Here is a 21,874-nt window from a genome sequence, read left to right as displayed (position 1 = left end):
TTACTAAGATAATTAAAGCAATGATCTGTTTTTGCTATGATGTAAAATCTAATGTCTTCTGAGGAAAGAAGTGATTATAAAATATTATCATACTTTAATTAGACCCAGAAGCTTCATGTGACTGATTTGTGTTTTTAAAAGGCAGAGACTTGTGCAAACACTGGCATTTTAATATTAAATTGCAGAGATTCCCCTTTTTTTAATTTTTCTTAAACCTTTCTATTTTTCTTTGTTTAATAAATACATTTTGGGATTCTAAATGACGACCTTGGATAGATATAAAGTTTAGAGCCTTTAAAGAAGCATACCTATCTGTTGTTTGTTTCTGTACATATCAGATTACGTTATATAAAACTAACTGGGGAGAACTCACAGGATATTTTCATTTGCATTCTATTGCAGAAAATGCATTTTATGTCCCCCTTGCTACACAAATATGAATGTGGCTCCACGTTGAGGTCAGACTCACTGAGGGGCCAGTGGGGGCCTTGAGTAAAGCACATTGGAAACATTGGGCGGTGCCTGCCACCTGTCACTCACTGTGCATTGTCACTTCCGCTGGGCAGCCCTGGCTGCACTGCAGCAGGCTATTGTTTGTGGGGAAAGCTGATATTAGGAGAGAGGCGATGAGAATGCCTTAGAAGAAGATATTTGAATACTATCTGGTTTTTCTTTTTTGGCACTTGCATCTCGTATCTCTCTGTAGTTTGTCACTTTAGAGTCCTTTATTCGGTCTTTCTATAAAATCCCATTATTTAAAAACTGAGGGCACAGCGATGGCCTGTAGGGGTTTAATATATCACTCTGATGCTTGGTGAAAACCCTTTGTCCTCCGCTACTCAGCAAACCCCATTTTATTGAAAACATGAGAAAAGCCTGAAGAAAATAATAAAATATAAATTATCATCCCAGGATTCACTTGAGACATTTTTCCGTTGTTACAATCTTTTTCAGAGTGTGAGGACATTCTAAACTTATGTCAATGTTATAGGGGTGGGGTGGACACACTTTCTTAGGTGCTGCTCTTTCTAATCGGTGTAGCTGGCTCCTCTTCATAAAGGGCTTCCAATATTTCTGAATAGACAGATGGAGAGATGCAAAATAACGATCAATTAAAGTTCTAACTGTACACTCTAGGATCTCATTCATGCTTTTATCAGGTTTAAAAACTTCATAATATGCCATTGGAAACCCCAAATGGTCAGGTATTTCTATGCTGGCCATGTCCAGGAAAACAGGATAACTTCCTTTTTTTAAAAGTCAATTATTGATGACATCAAAAATAATCTTATAGCATTGAATTCTGATCTTATTTTGAGAAAATGCTCTACTTTTAATCTGAGTTTGATGAATGTTAACATGAAGCATGAACATGAAAGAGGAATGAATAGTTAAATTAAAATACGTGGAAAATGAAATAATAACAAGGATATCGTAGCGAAAATCTATTCATATTTGTAAAAAGATCTGGAAAGAAACTAGGGGGCAAAAGTACCTGCTCTTCTTCCCACAGAAATACATAAAATTATCATTCAAAGCTCACTTAGCTTTAATTTTTAATTTTACAAAACTGTAACCATCACTTCCAAATACTTGCATAGGAACAAGCCTTCTCCTGCATGCACCTTCTGCATTAGACTTCTTTTGTCTAGCTGTGGTGGGGACTTGCATAGAGTTTTGATCTCTCTGCTTCCTCCTCCTTCTGCAGGGAAGATGAAGGAAGCAGAAACATCAGATGACTGTAGGCGCCACGTTGTAGCAAAAATACCAGCCGAACGAATTTTTGGTCAGGTACAAAGAAACAAATGGCTGGTGGTTTTCCCAAATGTTGTTTACCCTTCTGATATTCTTCCCCAAACCATCCTGTATAAATATGTCTGGTATTTACTTCACTGTACAGCTGAGCACTAACAACAAGGTTTACAGGCACGGATATTTTTTCTTCATTATGAAGGTGTCGATACTTTTAAATGAATGGGTCTGAGACTACCTTAGTGGCTACGACTAAGAAAAATCTTGCTAAAAAGAGATTACCTAGAAACAGAGTGGTGAAAAGGAGGGGGAGGGGAGGAGAGAGGAAGAGGCAAGAGAGGGAGGGGAAGAGAGGGAGAGTGGAGAGGAGAGGAAAAGAAGAGGGGAGGGGAAGAGGGAATCCATTTCACTACCCTGATATTGACGTGTTCATGAAATGATGCCTTGGTTATCTAATCAATTCTTGATGGTCTACTTCCTAATTTCACAAATTTCACCGTGACTTTTTGGAGCCACAGAAAACTGAAATATTCTCAGAAGCAAAACTTATATCCAACAGCACTGCTATCTCTAAAAGCTACAACTTCTACCAGGAAGCAATGACACAATTTATATAACCAAGTCATTGTCAGTTGATTTCTGATCATGACTGGAATACATAACAATATTGAAGGGACATTTGACATACAAGTAACATTTTAGGTTATAAGATACAATGTGAATTCAACAGACAGTTAACGAAACATTACCAAATTTTGAAATAGTCAAAACATTTATCTGAAGATATAACTAATATCCAATAATTTGATTGTCCATTGTAGCTCCTGTCGTGAAGTTGTCCTTCTAAATCTGAGTTTCATTTTGTATACAATGAAATTGCCAAGCATGAGTAGTTAGAAAGTTGCTATTTTTTTTCTCTCTAGAATTCAAGGAGGTGGGAGGAAACTGATGTGTGCCTAAAAGTTAATCATGAAAGAAGAAGAAAAATGTCTTTCCAGAAACTTAGGTCTAAGAAGTGTCAGGTAAAGGAGGTTCAGGGTGTATATATTTTCAATAGCTTTGAAGAATAGGAAAAAATCCAGCAGTGAAGCATATATATATATATCCTTGGTGTTTGGAGGAGAGAAGGCATAGGTGGATGAACTGGAGGAAAATAGTTTTCATGGACTTTACATTGTGAAGCACTGTGGAGTAAGAAATCAGTGGAGAATGTTTCAAAGAGAGTATCAAAGAAATGTAAGAGAAAGGAGCATTAAGATTACTTTAAAATGACTTTTAGCACATATATGTATAAGTTTATCATTAACTTAGAACTGAGTAAAAATTAGTATTGTTCATCATTAGCTTATACTATGCCAAAAGACATCAGATGGATCTCTAGTGTATATTTGGGTACATTGTGAGAATTATGGCCACAAATATCCTTTTATTTAACTTGACAATTCAGGGTTGAAAATTCCCTATTCTTGAGACAAAAGCACATTTCTCCTTTTCTTTCCTGGTAAGAGAATGGTATCTTAGTTTTGTTTCTGATGGGGCACAATATACCAAGACAAAAGCAGCTTAGCGGATAGAAGCATTTTCTTTTTCTAGCTCATAGTGCCAGGTTAGAGCTGCAGGAACTTGGGACAAGGCGGTCATGTCGCATCCACACTGTCGAAAGGAAGGGAAGCTGGGAGAATGAGTGTATGACCAGGTGTCACTCAGTTTTCTGTCCTCCTTCATTCTGTCCAGACCTGAAATGGTGCGATATGCATCCAGGGTAGATCTTCCCACCTCAGCTAGACGGCCATATTGAGAAAATCCTTATAGGTCTGCTTATGGGCCAAGCTAATGTAGACGATCCGCACTGAGACACCCTTCCCAGGTGATTTCAGGCTGTCAGGAATCAAAACTAACCACCCACTCCGAGGACCATCAACACCACTGAGGTTGGTGGCTCTGGAACATGTCATAATGCTCAGTCGCAGTGTCCTAAATTTTGAAATAATTGGCAGTTTTGTTTCAAAATGCTCTGCCCAAGACAAGCTATGCCAGAAAAAGAAGCAAACATGTACAGTACCGAATTATAATAAATGCACTAAACTGAATAGATCTAAACGAATACTATTTAAATAACCAAATAACCATCTTTGAACCCACACTGAAAGGTAAGATTCTTTTGTTCAGATAATGTCCAAGTCAAATAAATATGGACTTCTAAGAATATGTCTACAGTAGAGCTTGTAGTTGACACTTGTGTTGACACCGCCCTTAACTGTTTGCAGGCTCAGACTAATTGCAATACTGTTCTGAAGGCTTGAGTAATTCGTCAGACTTATACAGGGGTGCGGGGGGACGGTACATGGGAGTGGAATATGCTGCTAAAATTCAAGGATGGTCACTCTTAGAAATACCAAAATCTAGCCGTCAATATCAGACTCAGAGCTGAGCTGAAAACATGGGCATCGCATTTCAAGGTGGAGTCACACGCCAACAGATTGTTGCCGTGGTTGGTCCATTCCGTTCTGTGCATCTTTGAGAAAGGAAGACAAATGACTGATTTTCCCTCTGCTCTCGAACGTTTGTCTGTCTGAAGTCAAACAATAAAGATTGAGAGGTAGGAAGGCGCTCAGGATGGAGAAGCACCTAAGCCATGCTTCTGCCTCTGGAAGAGAGCTGCTAAGGGAAGAACTCGCTGGTAACGATGTGCAAATTCTCCTGTCCAGACCAAGCTCACTGAGAGCCAGCCTGGGTCTTCTTGATCAGTCTTGGTTTTTATGTTTTGCACATCAGAGGGCTGTCCGCAGAGTTAATGTTACTTTCAGTGACTTTCTCGGGTGTGGGATAAGAGTCAAGACTGCAGAACATTTTGGTGATAGGAACTGGCTGCTCATTAGCTAGTGTGTGTTAACAGAATAATACATAGGAAGAATTTACAACTGTGAGTGTGTTTATCCTACGAATGTACCTTTTCAAGTTGTCTTTCAATGAAGGTCGTGTTTTAAAGAGGTTGTGTAACATTCTGGCACAAGTGTTTACTTGGAAACTTTCAATGATTAACTTCAAAGTCTGGAAGAAAGAAATGTGAGCTATTCTGCCAGGTCGAGTCTCTTATTCAATATTCTTGTAAAATGGAAAAATGTGACAATGACAATTGGGAGATTGAGCTGGAAGCTTTTATACCCACAGATATACCTAAATAACGTATCCAAGAGGGATTAATAAAAGGGAAGTTTGTACACCTTGGATTTAGGTTGGTCTGTATCTTGAAAACTAATCAGAGTAGATTATGGTAAACTCGTTTGCACGTAAGAATCAATTTCAGTGATCATCAACGGGTGATTAGATAAGGAACATCGCATGGCCTGAGAGCAGAGAAATCGATCCTTTAGAATGATCCTGAAGTCTTCGCTGTTTTTGCCTTGTATTTTCCTTTTTCATCCTCTTTAAGCTTCAAAAGAAGACATCCTGAAAAATTTGAAATTGCGAGCTTTGAAGCCACTCCGGTATCCTCACCTCTCAGAGTCCTTGCTCAGAGCTTCTCTTCTCAGCCATGACAGAGAGCAAGACCCAGTTCATGGGAATGACAGGTTGCTTGCATAAATCTTGCCCGGGAGCTCTCAGAGAGGTTATTGCTTATAATTAGGCCTGAAGAGTCCAAGAAAGATTTTACCAACCTGAAATTGGTTAGAAATTATTTGCCTTCATAGTAAAAAGCATTGAATGGAGAAAAGTTTAGAATCAGGTTTCTAGTAAAGGATATGCTAAGGCAGTGGCATACTGCTATAGGAATATAAGAATACCATATTTGTGCTGCATGGTCTGCTATGTTAACACATTTAATCAGCATATATTACCAATTACTATGGAAAGCAATTGATATGATTTAACCAGTCTAAATAAAAAGCAATTAGTGGGAACATCTGCTACATGTGGGCAGGGGGCCTAGGTTCAGCTCCTGTACGCTCTTTGATTGGTGGCTCAGTCCTGTAGAGCTCCCAGAGGTCCAGGTTGGTTGGCTCTTTTGGTCTTCCTGTGGAGTTCCTAGCCCCTTCGTGGCCGTCAATCCTTCCCCCAACTTTTCTGTAAGCGTCCCCGACCTCTGTCCAATGTTTGGCTGGGGGTAACTGCACCTATTTCAGTCAGCTTCAAGCCATTTTTTTAAATGTATCTTCAGACATCTATTTGATTTCTTTGATATTACTTCTTTTGATATTACATATTTCTTTCAGGAAATAAACTTCTCTATGTTATTACAGAAGACAGTAAACTAAATGAGGTTGGAAAAAATAGACACAGGGACGACGTAACCCAGTTAAAGCATTAGAACCTGCTGTCAGTGTGACTTATAGATGATGTCATTAATGTGGATCACTCGGGTGACAAAGCGCTTAACCAGACCTCACTCCTCTAAAGATGGACGATGCTCTTTCTGCAGTTAATATTTCGGAATCACAAAGCAGGCCCTGCAAGATGGCTCCGTTGCCAAAGGAACTTGTCAATCCTGAAACACGGAGTTTAGTTCTTAGGACCCATACAGTGGGCAGAGGGAAGTGACTTCTTGGGACCCACATGATAGACACAGGGAACTATTCTGCGAGCCACCCTCTGACCTTCACATGTGCATCCTGTTAGACATACATTCCAGCACATAAATACATTTTTAAAAATAAATATAAATGAACTACACTTTTCATTTCAATTTGGGGAACAGATGGGTTAGTGATACTATTTTCCTTCCAGAGATGGATGACATCACACGTTTTTAAGAAATATTGTGCAATGGTCCCATTCTATCAATTTTTAAATTAATATCATTATACATTAATTGTATTGACTTAGGTATGTTCTTTTAAAGCAAGGCTCCTGTATTTTCTCACAATGCTTTATTTCTGGAGTTTGACCATTTCCTTACTTTCTGGCAACACCCCTCTCTGCAGGCTCATGTGGTGTTACCTTTGAATGGTCCATTTCTCTAAGAACCATAGGCTGTTTTATTGTGAATGATATTTCAAAGCTAAGATCTGGGCCCAGATCTGCTTATTGCCAAAAAGTCAGTCAGTTGGTTCCCCCTTTCCTCTTTCTCTCCTCTCCCATTCTCCTGTCTTCCCCCTCTGTCAATGTATCTGTAATCCATCCACATTTTATCTCTGCCTCCAGTTTTCCTTCAAACTCCTCTGCAGTGTCTTCCCGTCCATATACTTGAATTTGCTTTCACTCTGAGTTTAATTTTCATGTCTTAAGTATGAAGAGGTCATGAGTGTAGAGTACGTTTTCTTGTTGGTAATTGTTTTTTTTCTCTTTATCTCACCATCTCGTCAGCTTTTGTGCTTGTATGTTGCCCCTGTTACTAACACATGATTGTTAGGGCCTCTTTGCTGACAGTCCTTCGTAAGAGGCCTGCTCCCTCATTTCCTCTCATCTATTGAGTGATTCTGCATTCTAACATTCCTGGTGCTAACCTACTCTATCCTGTAACCTGTGTTACCTGGACCCTGCAGCCTTTCAGTGACATCACTGTGATATTTGCCAAGGCCCCTGGAGTTGAGCACTTCCAACTCTGTTTTTACTTTTTGCAAACTGGGGTCAGGTCTGGTCAGCTAGTCCTCTCAGAATGCCTAGGCTCCCTTCAGAGATTTCACAGCCTTATTAGACTTCCTCTTACCCTGTGGGGATCAGTTTTTTATGTAAGACTGCAGAAGCCTGGCTGTATTCAGCCCTCAGCCTGGCTTTTCTAAGAAGTCTGCAACCAAACTTCCCTAGTCTTCGACCATCCTAGTGATATGGACACACTTCATATCTTTGTGGTCTTCCCTTTTCTTTCCCCAGGCCAAGGAGCCAGGGAAGGGAGCCTTGGGCTATGCTCACAGCCTAACATGGTTCTCTTTTTTCTCCATTACTCTGCTCTTCAGTTCTCACTTTCATGCAGTTGGACAGAGTTCTCACCTCATCACAGGGTCTTCTTACCATATGGCCCACGTGCCAAGTCCTCCAGACTCCCACTTCCTAGATCCCTAAATGCCACTCATGCTGCAGGAAGCTATACCCTTCCAAGTGGGAAGCTTGCTTTTATAAGTCTTTTCTTTGTCTTTTATAACCTCTTGAAATGTGCGTGTCTTTGTTCTTGGATTTTTCTGCCTGAAGGAAGTGTATGTATGGATTCACAGATGGATGAAGGAAAAGGATTCACATCCTTTTTCAAAGGATGAGTTACGGTTTATTAAGCATCTATATGTTTTTCAGTTTTGCAAATTTAAAACCTCAAGATGAATGTATTTATTAACTGCTACTGATTTGTTTTTTTAAAACTTGGTAACCAGAAATGAGGTGCTTTCTATTCAGTTATTCTTAGGAAGTCACTCTTGCCCTCTAAGTAGCAGCATCTGAAACTAGAGGTGATGGTAAGTGAGAGACGAAGTTTTAATATTTCACAATCCCACACAACCATGAGTGCACACATATCTGCAAGTGAATGTCCGTATGCAGGAGTGTGTGTGTGGTCTGTCAGAAGCCATCCCCATAACTTCAGTGATGGTTACAGATTCTCTTAAATATCTTAGTTCACACTTGCTCACGAGTGCATCACTCTAGACTGCAGCACAGAACTCCAAGTTCTCGGTACTTGGTACTCACCCATCCAACCCCCGTCTCGTGATGCCCTGCTGAAGCTTAAGGAGCCTGGTGAAGATTTGTTAGTGCCCCCACTGCCATTCTCACCCACTAACGTCATGTTCTGGTGAGTCACGTGGAATAAAGCCAACACAGTGACGGAAGAAGCCCCTTTCCTGTCTTTATACCGCTGTCACTCTGTTGGATCATTGATGTGTTTGTCTGTTCCAACATCATATAGGGGAATGGCCTTTTGCCTCTTTTCATTTTCCCACCGAAGCCTTCCTCCCATAATGCAGTACACAAGATCTCCCTATGCATGGGAAGAGAAGCTGAATAAGGGACTAGAAAACCTATCCAAAACACAGAGAAACCATCCAGAAGGTACTACCAAGTACCTTCATGTAGAACTAGAGATAGACCACTCCAATGGTCAGTGGCACTGACCGTCTGTCCTTACCCATGGTCTACTTGAGTATTCTTCCAGCTGTACCTGTTCAGATACTTTGCTCTCACCACTTAATTTAGTTTTGCTTGTGTAAGGCTGGGCCTTTGGCTAATGTCAGCAACAATATGACAAGTTTTCTGGCAGTTGCTTGTGTTTTTGTTTAACAACTGTAGTGCTTGAGCAGTTGGGCTATGTAAGCCTATCTCTGAATTGTTGCTATGTATAATGGTGGCTTTAGTAAATATATGACTCATAGCTTTCAGAATAACTGCACAGATAAATATGAGCCAAATACAGGCACGCTATACATTAGTGACTTACATTAAGTATCTGCATGAATATTATGCTATCAGTTTTAATATGTTTGTTCTTGTGATTGAACAAAGTGTATCTCATTTATTTCAAGTATTCTATATGTCAATGAAATTTATTTCCTGATATAATTTCTCTCAACCCTTACTAAAGTGTTCAATTTTATTTATCTTCATGTCTGTATGTGTGAGTATAGGCCACATGTGTGAGAGTCCCTAGAGAGACCAAAGGAAGGTAGTGGTTTCCTGGGAGCTGGAGTTACCACTCATAGGGAGTCACCTGACATCAGTGCTGGGAAATGAATTGAGATCCTCTGGAAGAGCAGCAATGCTCTTAACCATTGACTCATCTCTCCAGCACCTTCTCTCAACTCTTCAGTCCAATAACAGTTGGAGAATCAGTTGACAAGATCTATAAGGTGATACAATAGAAATGAGAGAAATGTGCCCAATTCATTCTTTTGGCATGTTGTAGCACAACCAAAATTAATTTCATATGATATATTAATATTTCAAAAACATAATGTATTTCCATTGTATGAATTGATTGGACATCCTTAATGTAATCCTATATTTTGTATTATAGTGACTGGACATCCAATACTCAAGAGAGCTAACATCCGGACTGTTGGGAAGTTGGTGGCTAGATCCATAAGAGAAAGAAAAATGAGACAATTTTATAAATCATGAGAACTGGAATAAAATTTTCAACACAGTGCTTCATTAAATAGTTGAACTTACCTCCTCAGAAAAGCATATTAGTAATGAACGCAGAATGACTTGCTATCAACAGGATAAAAGGAGGAATCTTTGCATATGCGAAAGGGGCTGTTGACAAGTTAGTTCCTCATTTCTAAGTAAGTTTGGATGAGCGGTCTTTATCGTCCTCATTAAACATCTGCTAATCATGATGACGTGAAGCTGTGCAGTGTCACTTATTAATTCTCATTGGACTGAAATCTATTTTGCTCCGCTGCTAACGAAGGTTACAAACTTGAGAATTCTTAGCTTCCATTTTTACTCTTTCAAAATTGTATCGGTGTGGTATTTTGCTGAAACAACACATTTCAAATAGTCTGTCAGAATGTGTCTCATCACTTAAGTCTTTTGAATTGTTTCTGAAAACGTGTCTAGATCACAGACCACTTTTTTGTTTGTTTGTTTGTTTGTTTGGTATTCTCTTCTTGACCACATTGCTCATTCCAAAGGGAAGAACAGACCTCCAACATGCTCTACACACGAGTCATTTGGCCTTTGTGATGCAAGAATTTGAAGTGCAGTGGCTACACCATCAGTTCTTTAAGAATCTGAATTTAGTTTTATTCATATGTCTATTCTTAGAGTCACACTCAACTTCATGAACGGGAGTGTAAGGTCAGGAAGGTGGGTGCGGCCGTAGGGGAGCGGAGTCTAATATGCAACACAGACACATATCCGAGGGATAACCTCTGGCAGGCATCCTGGGTTCTCAAAGTGCTTAACATTGATCTATTATTACTTTAATATCCCCCCTTGTTCCCTCAGGCCACTTACATAAGGTAGTTTACCATGGGAATGCACATGGAAGTCTGGAGAGGAACTACGCAAGTCTATGCCTCACTAAAACTAGAGCCAAGATGATATAGAAGCCATGAGGCAGTCTAACCAGAAAAGTTTAGATCTTACATCCAACAAGGATGAAAACACTGATGCCTGACTAAAATATAGCTTATGAAGGAAATGAAATTAAACGTAGTCTTCTTACTAACAGTTGCAATGAAAATCACTTTAGTGAGAAAGGTTTTTTTTTGTTATTCATGTGCTAAAAACAGGAATGCACAATCAAACATACAAGAAAAATGTAAAAATGCACCACTGTTACTCCTAAATATTGGGAGGACAATATGCAGTTATAGTTAAAAGTTTCTTATGGACCTGAAAAAGAAGCTCTTCCAGTGTGATATTATCTTTTCAATAAATGGACGACAATCATATCTCAGGAGGTAATTAATATAAAATCATGTCAAAGGTACTTTATAAAAATAAAATGAAATTTAGTTATGAATATAACATTGAGTAATGAAGTCCTTTTAAAAAGTCATCACTGTTATCTCTGTCTCCTTCTTTTACAACAAACTACAGTGGGGTTGCTGAATGTCTTTCAGAAGTGTAGGCCTACATTAAGTCCAATGATAACATGTCACTTCAAACTGTGGAAGACAGTGTAAGGTCAGGGAGAGAAGCCTTCACTTTTCAACTGTCAGATTGCATGTACAAATTGGCACTTGGCGCTCATCAAAGAAGAAGAAATATTGGATGTGCTCTAAGTGTCCATCGTGTTTTGGAGCCAACTCCCTGATGGAAGTCGTCAGTTATATGCAAATGAATTGTCAATGGCTTGCCACAGTTGGCAATCACTGGACTGTGAAGGGTATGTCTTAGTAAGAACTGAAGCTCTCTCTTCACGTACTTTGATTCACAAAAAACAGTGGAAGGAAACAAATAAAACTCTCCAGGACCCAAAACGGAAATAGAATCAATAAAGACAATACTAACTAAAAGAATTCTCAGAATAAAAAATTTAGGGATTTGAGCAAGAACTACAGAGGCAAGCTTCACCAAAAGAATACAAGAGATGGAAGGGAGAATCTCAAGCATTGAAGATACAATGGGTAGAACGGTCAGAGGCAAAAATAAAGCTCCTGTCACGAAACATCCAGGAGATCCGGAACAGTATGAGAAAGCCAAACCTAAGAGTAGTAGGAATGGAGAAAGGAGACTAACCCTAGCTCACAGGCACAGAAAATACTTGCAGCAAAATTACAGAAAAAAAATGTCCTAAGCTAAAGAAGATGATGCCTTCAAAGGTAAGAAGTTTACAGAATACCAAAATGGATTGGACCAGAAAAGAAAGTTATTTCAACGTGAGGACAACGCATTTTGAATCAATATTATAGCGTTCATCTTAGCAATTTTGAGTCACACACTCCTGAGCGTGTGACTGGGTGGGTCTCTGGTTCATGTGCCTTCTCTTGGGGTTCTTGGCCTTCTGTTACGTTGCCTTGTCCAGCTCCAGTGTGATGGTTTTGCTTTATTTTATTATATTTCATTTTGTCATGTTCGGTTGTTATCTCCTAGAAGCCTGTTCTTTTCTAATGAGAGACAGAAAGGGGGTGGATCTAGAGGGGAGGGGAGAAACTGAGGCAGCTACTAAAGCAACAGATGAAGGGCGATGTGGCTGAATGGGAGTATCTCAGTTACATGTTCTGAACAGTGAGCATTATGACACCCTATAAGGGACAGTTCAGAAGGAGGTTACATTTTTACTCAAACAAGATATCAACACAAAACAATTTTTAAAACACTGTGTAACTCACAATAAAACATAAAATGAGACTGTGTGTGGTGGGGGAAAGAAGGTAAGTGAGTAAACATTTCATATTCACTGGTTTCATATCTTAGCTGTATCATTATTAACTGGCTGAATGTTTGGAGCCAATAAAATTGTCTCCCTGGGCCTCAGTTTATCTCCATACAAAACATTGGGTTTAGCTCAGCTGATACCTTAAACGGTTGCAATATTAAATGTTCTACAATGCATGGTCTAAATTAATTAAAATAACAGATATTTACTGATTGTAGCCTGTAAGTAACACACGAAGCTTACAGCTTTATTAAAAATCTATAGAAGTTATGGAAATCTCAAAAATAAGAGTATTTACTAGGAACATTTTCATGCAGAAGGCACACATATCTAAGCAAATTTTATTAGCTCTTCAGACCACTGTATGGTTATACAAAAATAACATTGGAGAATGTTACAGAGTTTTGACTTTTGGTATTTTTCCAATACATTAGGTGACAGCAATGTAATTCAGCTTGGCAAGGTTCCTAAGAATAACACATCTCTCATTGGACTTGATTATATATATACAAACATCATAAGAATATCAGTAAAACTAGAACAAAGTTGTTCATTTCAAAAAAATACTTTGATTCATAGTCTGACTGTCTTATGAAAGATACTTATATCCACTACTCACTAACCCATTGGACATGTGTCAAAATTATACAATTTAAAAATTATTTCCAAAAATTTCATTTGGAAGAAAAGTGTTCATTACTTATAAGTTTAACATGTAACATGGTAATATATTATCAATTGCTTAGCATTACCTAAACCCATAAAGCAGTGTAACTATTCTACATTTTATGACTAAAAATAACTCTCAATTTTAAGGTATCTTATTACATACAAAAATTAATATTTACTGGTTCCAAAAGTGACCACATCGCATTCTTGAGCTCTGTTCTAATTTCACCAACACTGACTGCATTTCATAATCGGACTCTCAGGAAGACTTTGCGTGTGGATTTAAGAAGCTTGGTGTCTTACGAAATCGTTGTGAGACGGTGAGAACATCCTCCCTGGCTTAGTGCCACGTGTGGGTTTCCCAGACGTTTTGTCAAATGCTTTTAGTTTACAAGAATGCTACTGGAGAGAAGAAAAACACTGATTTGATCTGTTTTTGATTCTTCCATATCCAATTCTTAGAAAACAATAAATGCCCAATTTGTACTTATAAACATGTTTCTCATTAATACTAATAAATGTACTAACATGTGTTTTAGACAATTTTTAATGGGTGAAATTTAAATGTGTGATCTTGACTTCTAAAGTCTCTTAAACTGGCCACCCACTGAGCAGCTTAACCAGGTATCTAAGAGCAGACATTCTAGCTATGGATCCAGAGGTCCAGTATTACATCAAAAATACTTTGAATCTCTGAATAAAAGCACATTATTGTTAGATGTGGCAACTCGTGCCTTAACACCAAGCTGAGGTAGGATTGCTGTGAAATCTAGGTCAGGGACATCTTTTGCTATAAAGTAACACCATGTCTCAGAAAACAAACAAAAATAAACAAAAAAGAAAATATCAACTATTGAGTAGCATATGTATTTATTCTGCTGTATGTATATTTACATATATATAATATATATAATATATATATGTATATATATATATACATATTTAAGGTAATACATGATGCTGCTTAGGGAAGTCTTTCTGATATTTCACAGCACAGAGACTTAGTGTTCTATTTTACAAAAGGTTTTCTGTTTCTTTTTCTTTTTCTTCTTACATCTATATGGTTGTTCCCTTCCCCACCCTCCCCCCATTACCGCCTTCCCCCCAACAATCACCTTCACTGGGGGTTCAGTCTTAGCAGGACCAAGGGCTTCCCCTTCCAGGGGTACTCTTACTAGGCTGTTCATTGCTACCTATGAGGATGCCCTTCAACAGAGGAATGGATACAGAAAATGTGGTACATCTACACAATGGAATATTACTCGGCTATCAAAAACAACGACTTTATGAAATTCATAGGCAAATGGAGGGAACTGGAAAATATCATCCTGAGTGAGGTAACCCAATCACAGAAAAACACACATGGTATGCACTCATTGATAAGTGACTATTACAAATTCCAAATGCTGGAATTGCCCTAGATGCCTAGAACACATGAAACTCAAGAAGGATGACCAAAATGCGAATGCTTCACTCCTTCTTTAAAAGGGGAACAAGAATACCCTTGGCAGGGAATAGGGAGGCAAAGATTAAAACAGACACAGAAGGAACACCCATTCAGAGCCTGGCCCACATGTGGCCCATACATATACAGCCACCCAATTAGACAAGATGGATGAAGCAAAGAAGTGCAGGCCGACAGGAACCGGATGTAGATCGCTCCTAAGAGACACAGCCAGAATACAGCAAATACAGAGGCGAATGCCAGCAGCAAACTGAACTGAGAACGGGACCCCCGTTGAAGGAATCTGAGAAAAAACTGAAAGAGCTTGAAGGGGCTCGAGACCCCATGTGAGCTCTTGGTCCTGCATTTGGAGACTTTAAGATTTAGCAATGAACCACTGACAAACTTCCATTTTTTTCTCTTACTGAAAATCTGATTTCCCATAAAAACACGGCATGCGTGTGCACCCGTGTGTGCTGGTAAACTTGCCCGTGTGTGTGTCCATGAGCTGAAAGGCCAGTGTCACCTGTCTTCCTTTGCAGTTCTCTACCATATGCTTTCATTGACTCTCTGTGTGCCTTGAGCCGCCTTCTTAGCTAGTCTGAGTAACCAGAAGGCACTGCCTTGACCCGGAGCCAGAGCTTGACCCGGAGCTTGCCGTTCATCTTCCAGTACTGGGGTCACAAACCTGCACTTCTCCTCTTGCCTCCTTATATGGATGTTGGGGATCTGAACTCGGCTCCTCATGCTCGTATAATCGGCACTTCATCCATTGAGATGTCTCCATGCTCTACCATTGTTCTTGAAATACAGGTTCTTGGAGCCTAGCATGGCCTGGAACTTCTCCGTGGTACAAACTGCTTTCCGAGTCATGAATGTTCTCTCCCATTAGTCCTCCGCGTGCTGGGATAACAAGCATGGGTTACCGCGCTAGAAAACAATGATTCTTTAATTTGCATGCATGTAAGCAGTATGAATAATATACAAAATAATATTTGAAATTAAAAGCTGGAATAACCACCTATTTCTCCTGACTGCAGATGCGCCCCTATCTATATATTGCTTTGAAAAATGAGACCTTCCAAACCTTTGTTAAATAATGAGCTGTACTCGGCGTTTTTCTCAAAATACCAGTTAAGTCTTTGGTGACACAACTTAAATAATTTTTCTCCTCCTGTCTCTTACATCGTTACTTTCCTTTTATTTAAGAGACTCAACAAGGTTGTCCTTAATAGCCTGGGACTCTGTAACGATTACGTTTCTGTATTGAACGATGGATGATCTCAAGCCTCCACTTCCCTGTGCTAGAATTTTTCCCTCCTCAGAGTTTCATCTTGCTGAACTTCTTGTTTAGAGGACCCAGTTTGTAGTCCCTTGTCCTGTACAGACTTTCCCGATCCTTACCTTGCTGTCAGATCCCTCAGACGCTACATCCCCTGACAGATGGGGTCGAGCGAGTAGCCTAGGCAACCTCTACTTTGTCTTATAGAAAGCAGCTAGGCTGAACAGCAACCTAATGTTTACCTTACAGGAAGGGCCCATGACTTTCCATAACTTACGCAATGAAATCACATGAAATTGTGTCTGAGAATCACTATAATGTAAAAGTGTAAATAATGTATGTTATTGGGTGTCGCTGTCATCAAAGCACCAAATCTCAGATTTTCCATAATTTCCTTCACTGCACCCTGTGGATGCAGGTGAGGGCAGGCACATGAAAAGGTAAAGCCTGTGACTGGGCAGTGAAAAGGAAAGGCGGGGGCAGAGTTTTCGAAAGGCAGGAGAAATAGAGAAGAGAAAAAATGAAGAGGGAGGAGGAGAAAGATGACCCACCCCCGTGTGGCTTTAAATAGCCACAGGTAGCTATGAAAATCTTATAAGGGGTGGGTAATTACAGGACAATTTGTCTCATCTAGGTGCGCAGTTTATATCAATATTAATTGGCTATCAGTTTATTGTGTGGTCATTTTTGTGGAGTGAGAATTTACTGATATAAATCTAATTGATAAATTACAAGCTTCAAGAGTTTTGATTTGGTTGGATTGCTGGGAATTGTGACTGTATCCGCTGGGCCAGATGCAGGGAATATGAGCAGAGAGCCGCGAGATGGGCAGCCACTGAATGGAGGCTAGCCATGGAGGCAGAGAGACTGCTCCTAGGGCCAGAGAGTAGAATCTGAGAGTCAGGTAGAGAGGTTTTGAGAGCTCTGGGTCAAAGAGTCTGCCGAGGTGGAAATACCTGACAGTGCCATGTGGTCCAACTGTGCAGCTCTAGCATGAGGGGGTGATTATTATTATTATTATTGTTGTTGTTATTGTTATTATTATCATTATTATTATTATTTATTGCAACAGCACCCTTCCTACCTAGTCTCAGTGTGCTGGAGGCTTCCAAGGGTGTTGTAAGACTCCCTCATCTGATGAATCAGTATCAAGAAAAAAAGGGAAAGAAGAACGTCTTGACAGTATTAGATTAGAGAGCTAATCTCTGTGAAGATCTCCACACCGTTTCATCTCTGTGCAGGTTTGTGAACTTTTGCAGGAGGCTTCCAGTATCTAACCCCATAGGGCTATGAGGAAATTTGAGTCATCTGGATCAGGGCTTTAAACTTTTCTTCACCACAGATGCCTTTGTATTTCTTAAACAATCCTGAGCACATAGGTATAGGTATGTAGATCAAAATTTACTGATATAAATTCACAACTTTATTTCGAAACAATATATATTATATAATAAATATATGTATCATGTAGTATATGTAATAATAAATGATATATTTTTACCATTTTAAGCTTTTTCCTTTGTTTAATTGGATATTTCTTTATATACATTTCAAATATTATTCCCTTTCCCAGTTTCCCGTATATATTAGTCCCTTCCCCCATTTCCTCCCCTTCTTCTATAAGGGTATGTTGTGCCTTCATTTTCATTAAATTCTAAGAAGTCTTTAATTTCTTTCCTTATTTCTTCCTTGACTAAGTTGTCATTGAGTAGAGAGTTGTTCAACTTCCATGTATATGTGGGCTTTCTGTCGTCGTCGTTGTTGTTGAAGACCAGCCTTAGTCCGTGGTGATGTGAGAGGATGCATGGGATTATTTCTATCTTCCTGTATCTGTTGAGGCCTGTTTTGTGACCAATTTATAGGATACAAATTATCCTATAAATTTTGGTCAATTTTGGAGAAGGTATCACGAGGTACTGAGAGGAAGGTAAATCCTTTTGTTTTAGGATGACATGTTCTATAGATATCTGTTAAATCCATTCGGTTCATAACTTCTGTTAGTTTCTCTGTGTCTCTGTTTAATTTCTGTTTCCATGATCTGTCCATTGATGAGAGTGGGGTGTTGAAATCTCCTACTATTATAGTGTGAGGTGCAATGTGTGTTTTGAGCTTTAGTAAGGTTTCTTTTATGTATGTAGGTGCCCTTGCATTTGGAGCATAGATATTTAGGATTGAGAGTTCATCTTGGTGGATTTTTCCTTTGATGAATATGAAGTGTCCTTCCTTATCTTTTTTAATAACTTTTGGTTGAAAGTCAATTTTATTCGATATTAGAATGGCAACTCCAGCTTGTTTCTTTGGGCCATTTGCTTGGAAAGTTGTTTTCCAGCCATTTACTCTGAGGTAGTGTCTGTCTTTGTCTCTGATGTGTGTTTCCTGCATGCAGCAAAATGCTGGGTCCTCTTTATGTATCCAGTCTGTTATCTGTGTCTTTTTATTGGGGAATTAAGTCCATTGATGTTGAGAGATATTAAGGAATAGTGATTGTTGCTTCCTGTTATTTTCGTATTTGGAGGTGGGATTATGTTTGTGTGCTTCTCTTCTTTTGGTTTTGTTGCAAAACGATTAGTTTCTTGCTTTTTCTAGGGTGTAGCTTTGCCTCCTTGTGTTGGGCTTTGCCATTTATTATCCTATAATTTGTATCCTATAATTTGCTGGATTTGTAGAAAGATATTGTGTAAATTTGGTTTTGTCATGGAATATCTTGCTTTCTCCCAATGTTAATTGAGAGTTTTGCTGGATACAGTAGCCTAGGCTGGCATTTGTGTTCTTTTAGGGTCTGTATGACATCTGTCCAGGATCTTCTGGCTTTCATAGTCTCTGGTGAGAAGTCTGGTGTAATTCTGATAGGTCTGCCTTTATATGTTACTTAACCTTTTTCCCTTACTGCTTTAATATTCTTTCTTTGTTTTGTGCATTTGGTGTTTTGACTATTATGTGACGGGAGGAATTTCTTTTCTGATCCAATCTATTTGGAGTTCTGTAGGCTTCTTGTATGTTTATGAGCATCTCTTTCTTTAGGTTAGGGAAATTTTCTTCTATGATTTTGTTAAAGATATTTACTGGCACTTTAATTTGGGAGTCTTCACTCTCTTCTATACCTTTTATCCTTAGGTTTGATCTTCTCATTTTGTCCTGGATTTCCTGTATGTTTTGGGCTAGGAGCTTTTTGCATTTTACAGTTTCTTGACAGTTGTGTCGATGTTTTCTATGTTATCTTCTGTCCCTGAGATTCTCTTCTATCTCTTATATTCTGTTGGTGATGCTTGCATCTATGACTTCTGATCTCTTCCTTAGGTTTTCTATCTCCAGGGTTGTCTCCCTTTGTTCTTTCTTTATTGTTTCTATTTCCATTTTTGAATCCTGGATGGTTTTGTTCAATTCCTTCACCTGTTTGGTTGTGTTTTCCTGTAATTCTTTCAGGGATTTTTGTGTTTCCTCTTTAAGGGCTTCTACCTGTTTACTTGTGTTGTCCTGCATTTATTTAAGGGAGTTATTTATGTCTTTCTTAAAGTCCTCCATCATTGTCATAAAATGTGATTTTAAATCTAATTATTGCTTTTCTGGTGTGTTTGGAAATCTGGTATTTTCTCTGGTGGGAGAACTGGGCTCTGATGATGCCAAGCAGTCTTGGTTTCTGTTGCTTATATTCCTGCGCTTGCCTCTAACCATTGGTTGTCTCTGGTGTTAGCTGGTCTTGCTGTTTCTGACAATGGCTTGACCTTCCTATAGGCCTCTGTGTCAGCACTCCTATAGAACTGTTTTCCTGTTTTCTTTCAGCCATTTCTGGGAAAAGGTGCTCTGTTCTCAGGAGTGTAGGCGCTCCTGGGGACCGTCTCTCAGCTCTTGGTGCAGGCAGGAATCAGAAGGTTCCTGCCCTTGAGTACTCCTAGGTCCCTCCACTCAGGGGGCCAGCTGGCACTAGGGGATTCCCTCTTGGGTTGGGAATGTGGACAGAGGGTAGTCTCCTCTGATTTCTCAGGAGTGTCTGCAATTCTGAGGTTCCAGCTCTCTCCCCCAAGGTATTTGGGGGCAGGGAGCTGTTTGACCGGTTCAGTTCAGTTAAGGGCCCACACCAGAACCGCAGGTACCTTCAGGTGACTGTTCCTATAGTCCCGTGTCCAGAGGCACACATGCAGTTTCCCCTTGGACCATGGATGCTGGCAAAGGTGGGCAGAAGTGGCAGTCTGTACTGCAGTCTCAGGAGGGTCCTCAATTTCGGGTGTTCGGCTCTCTTCCCCACAGGATTTGGGTGCAGGAAGCTGTGGGATGAGATCAGTTCCCTTTATCCCATTTACTGTACTTTCTTTGATCTGTGCATTTGGTTTTAATTATTATGCAAATGGAGGGATTTTTTTTCTGTTCCAGTTAATTTGGTGTTCTGTATTCTTGTATGTTTATGGTCTTTTCTTTCTTTACCCTAGGGAAGTCTTCTGCTATGACTTTGTTGAAGAAGTTTACTGGACTTAGGAACTAGAAATCTTCATTATCTTCTATATCTATTATCCTTAGTTTTGGTCTTTTAATTATGTTCTGAAATTCCTGGATGTTTTGAATTCAATAAACCATATATGTTTATCTGAGATCTTTGATTTTGTGTTTTGTTGAGTGACCCCCTCACTGCACCCAAACTCTCCCATTCAGCAGCATATTGGATAATGAGACATGGTCAGGAATGGTGACCTCTTACCAAAAACTACATGAAAATGGCGAGGTGAATTCATGTGTGTTGAGTATCAGTAGTCTCCTGGCTGGTTTTGGCTCCCAGTTAGCCATATGCAACAGTTTCAAAAGCCCAGTTTTGATGTTCCTGGGGATTCCCATGACGATGCACTCAGACATGACAGCAAACAACCATAATCCTTGTCAAATAACTTGATTTATATAATAGAGAGAAAATTACTAAGTTATGTTGCAAGATATTTGATCACACTGTGATCTCCAAGGATGTATTATTTAATGAAAAACTATCCTATGGTATAGCATGGCCATGGCACAGACATTTAAATCAAGAGCTGTTTACTGAAAACATCGTCTTTATTACAGTATGGCTCACCTACCAGACATCTTTATAGCAGAGCTAAAAAGTGCATTCATGTCCAGAGCAGATCAAGGAAGACTTGAAAGTAAATGAAGATAACTAGGGCAATGGGAAGTCTTTGAGTTGAAGGATTTTTAAGATAGTGCGCAGAGGGAACCACAATGCTCTTCTTCTGAGAGGTCAGTGAATTAGGAAGGACAGTTGGGAGCTTTACTTGACTTCAGCATCTGACCCTGGAGACTTTATTGGTAAAATTAACGTCTGGAATTTTGTGTTGTAAAACAACACTTTGGCTCTGCAGCTTTTGGCAAGGCCATGGTCAGAGAGATCACACCAGCTGGGGACAATCTGAATGGAAATCTGGTTTTCTTAAGTCACCTGAGAAGTCCTCAAGGAGAGAGGAATGAATGGGTAGCACCATAATAGAAGGCTTTAGGATCTCGTATAGTGCTACTCTAGATGCCTTGAAAATAGAAGCAGAAAATGTAAAACTAAATGACTTCACAGGAATTAGCTCAATTCTGATTATGATTATTTCATATTGGTATTTTATACTTGATTATTTTTTTAAATTTAAAACAAGAGCCTTTGGTTTTAATTTGAGGTGGTCTTAGATTCACAAAATGCTTACAACCCCTGTCTGGCACCCGGCATCTAACACTATGGGGCTAGAGATTCTACTTTTACCTTCGTCACCATCGACAGCTTCCATTTAACCAGCAGGGTCCATGCCAGGCAGACACTGAGCAGGTTGTATGTTCTGTTAATCTCCACAACAACCCAATTCAGCAGAAACACCCCCATTTTACAGGTGAAGAATCCACAGCTCAAAGCAAATGAGTATCAGGGTCCCCTCAGTCTCACTGACTGTCACTCAGACCCACATCCTTCTCTGTACAGGGAAGCCATGGGCCTGATGTGGGCTGTGCAAGC

The 21,874-nt window shown here is 39.5% G+C and overlaps 1 protein-coding gene across 7 annotated transcripts in view; it reads left to right on the top strand.

Annotated features, from left to right (window-relative positions):
- The window catches only part of LOC134483165 (IQ domain-containing protein M-like), a 249,989-nt gene extending 229,504 nt beyond the window's left edge, over positions 1-20,485 (top strand). For 6 of the 7 annotated variants that reach the window (XM_063278429.1, XM_063278428.1, XM_063278426.1 and 3 more), the window contains 2 exons: positions 16,973-17,141; positions 20,325-20,485. In XM_063278429.1, the coding sequence (XP_063134499.1) occupies positions 16,973-17,094 (122 nt within the window). In that variant the 3' untranslated portion in view covers positions 17,095-17,141; positions 20,325-20,485. Of the gene's footprint in view, positions 1-9,688; positions 10,008-16,972; positions 17,142-20,324 lie in introns of those variants that run through there. The other variant, XM_063278427.1, reaches the window with a different exon arrangement.
- The last annotated feature ends 1,389 nt before the right edge of the window (positions 20,486-21,874 follow it).

The sequence above is a fragment of the Rattus norvegicus genome, chromosome 19 (assembly GCF_036323735.1).
Source record: "Rattus norvegicus strain BN/NHsdMcwi chromosome 19, GRCr8, whole genome shotgun sequence".
Taxonomy (NCBI): domain Eukaryota; kingdom Metazoa; phylum Chordata; class Mammalia; order Rodentia; family Muridae; genus Rattus; species Rattus norvegicus.
Note: the sequence above shows the minus strand (reverse complement) of the source record. Positions and strands in the feature narration are given on the sequence as shown.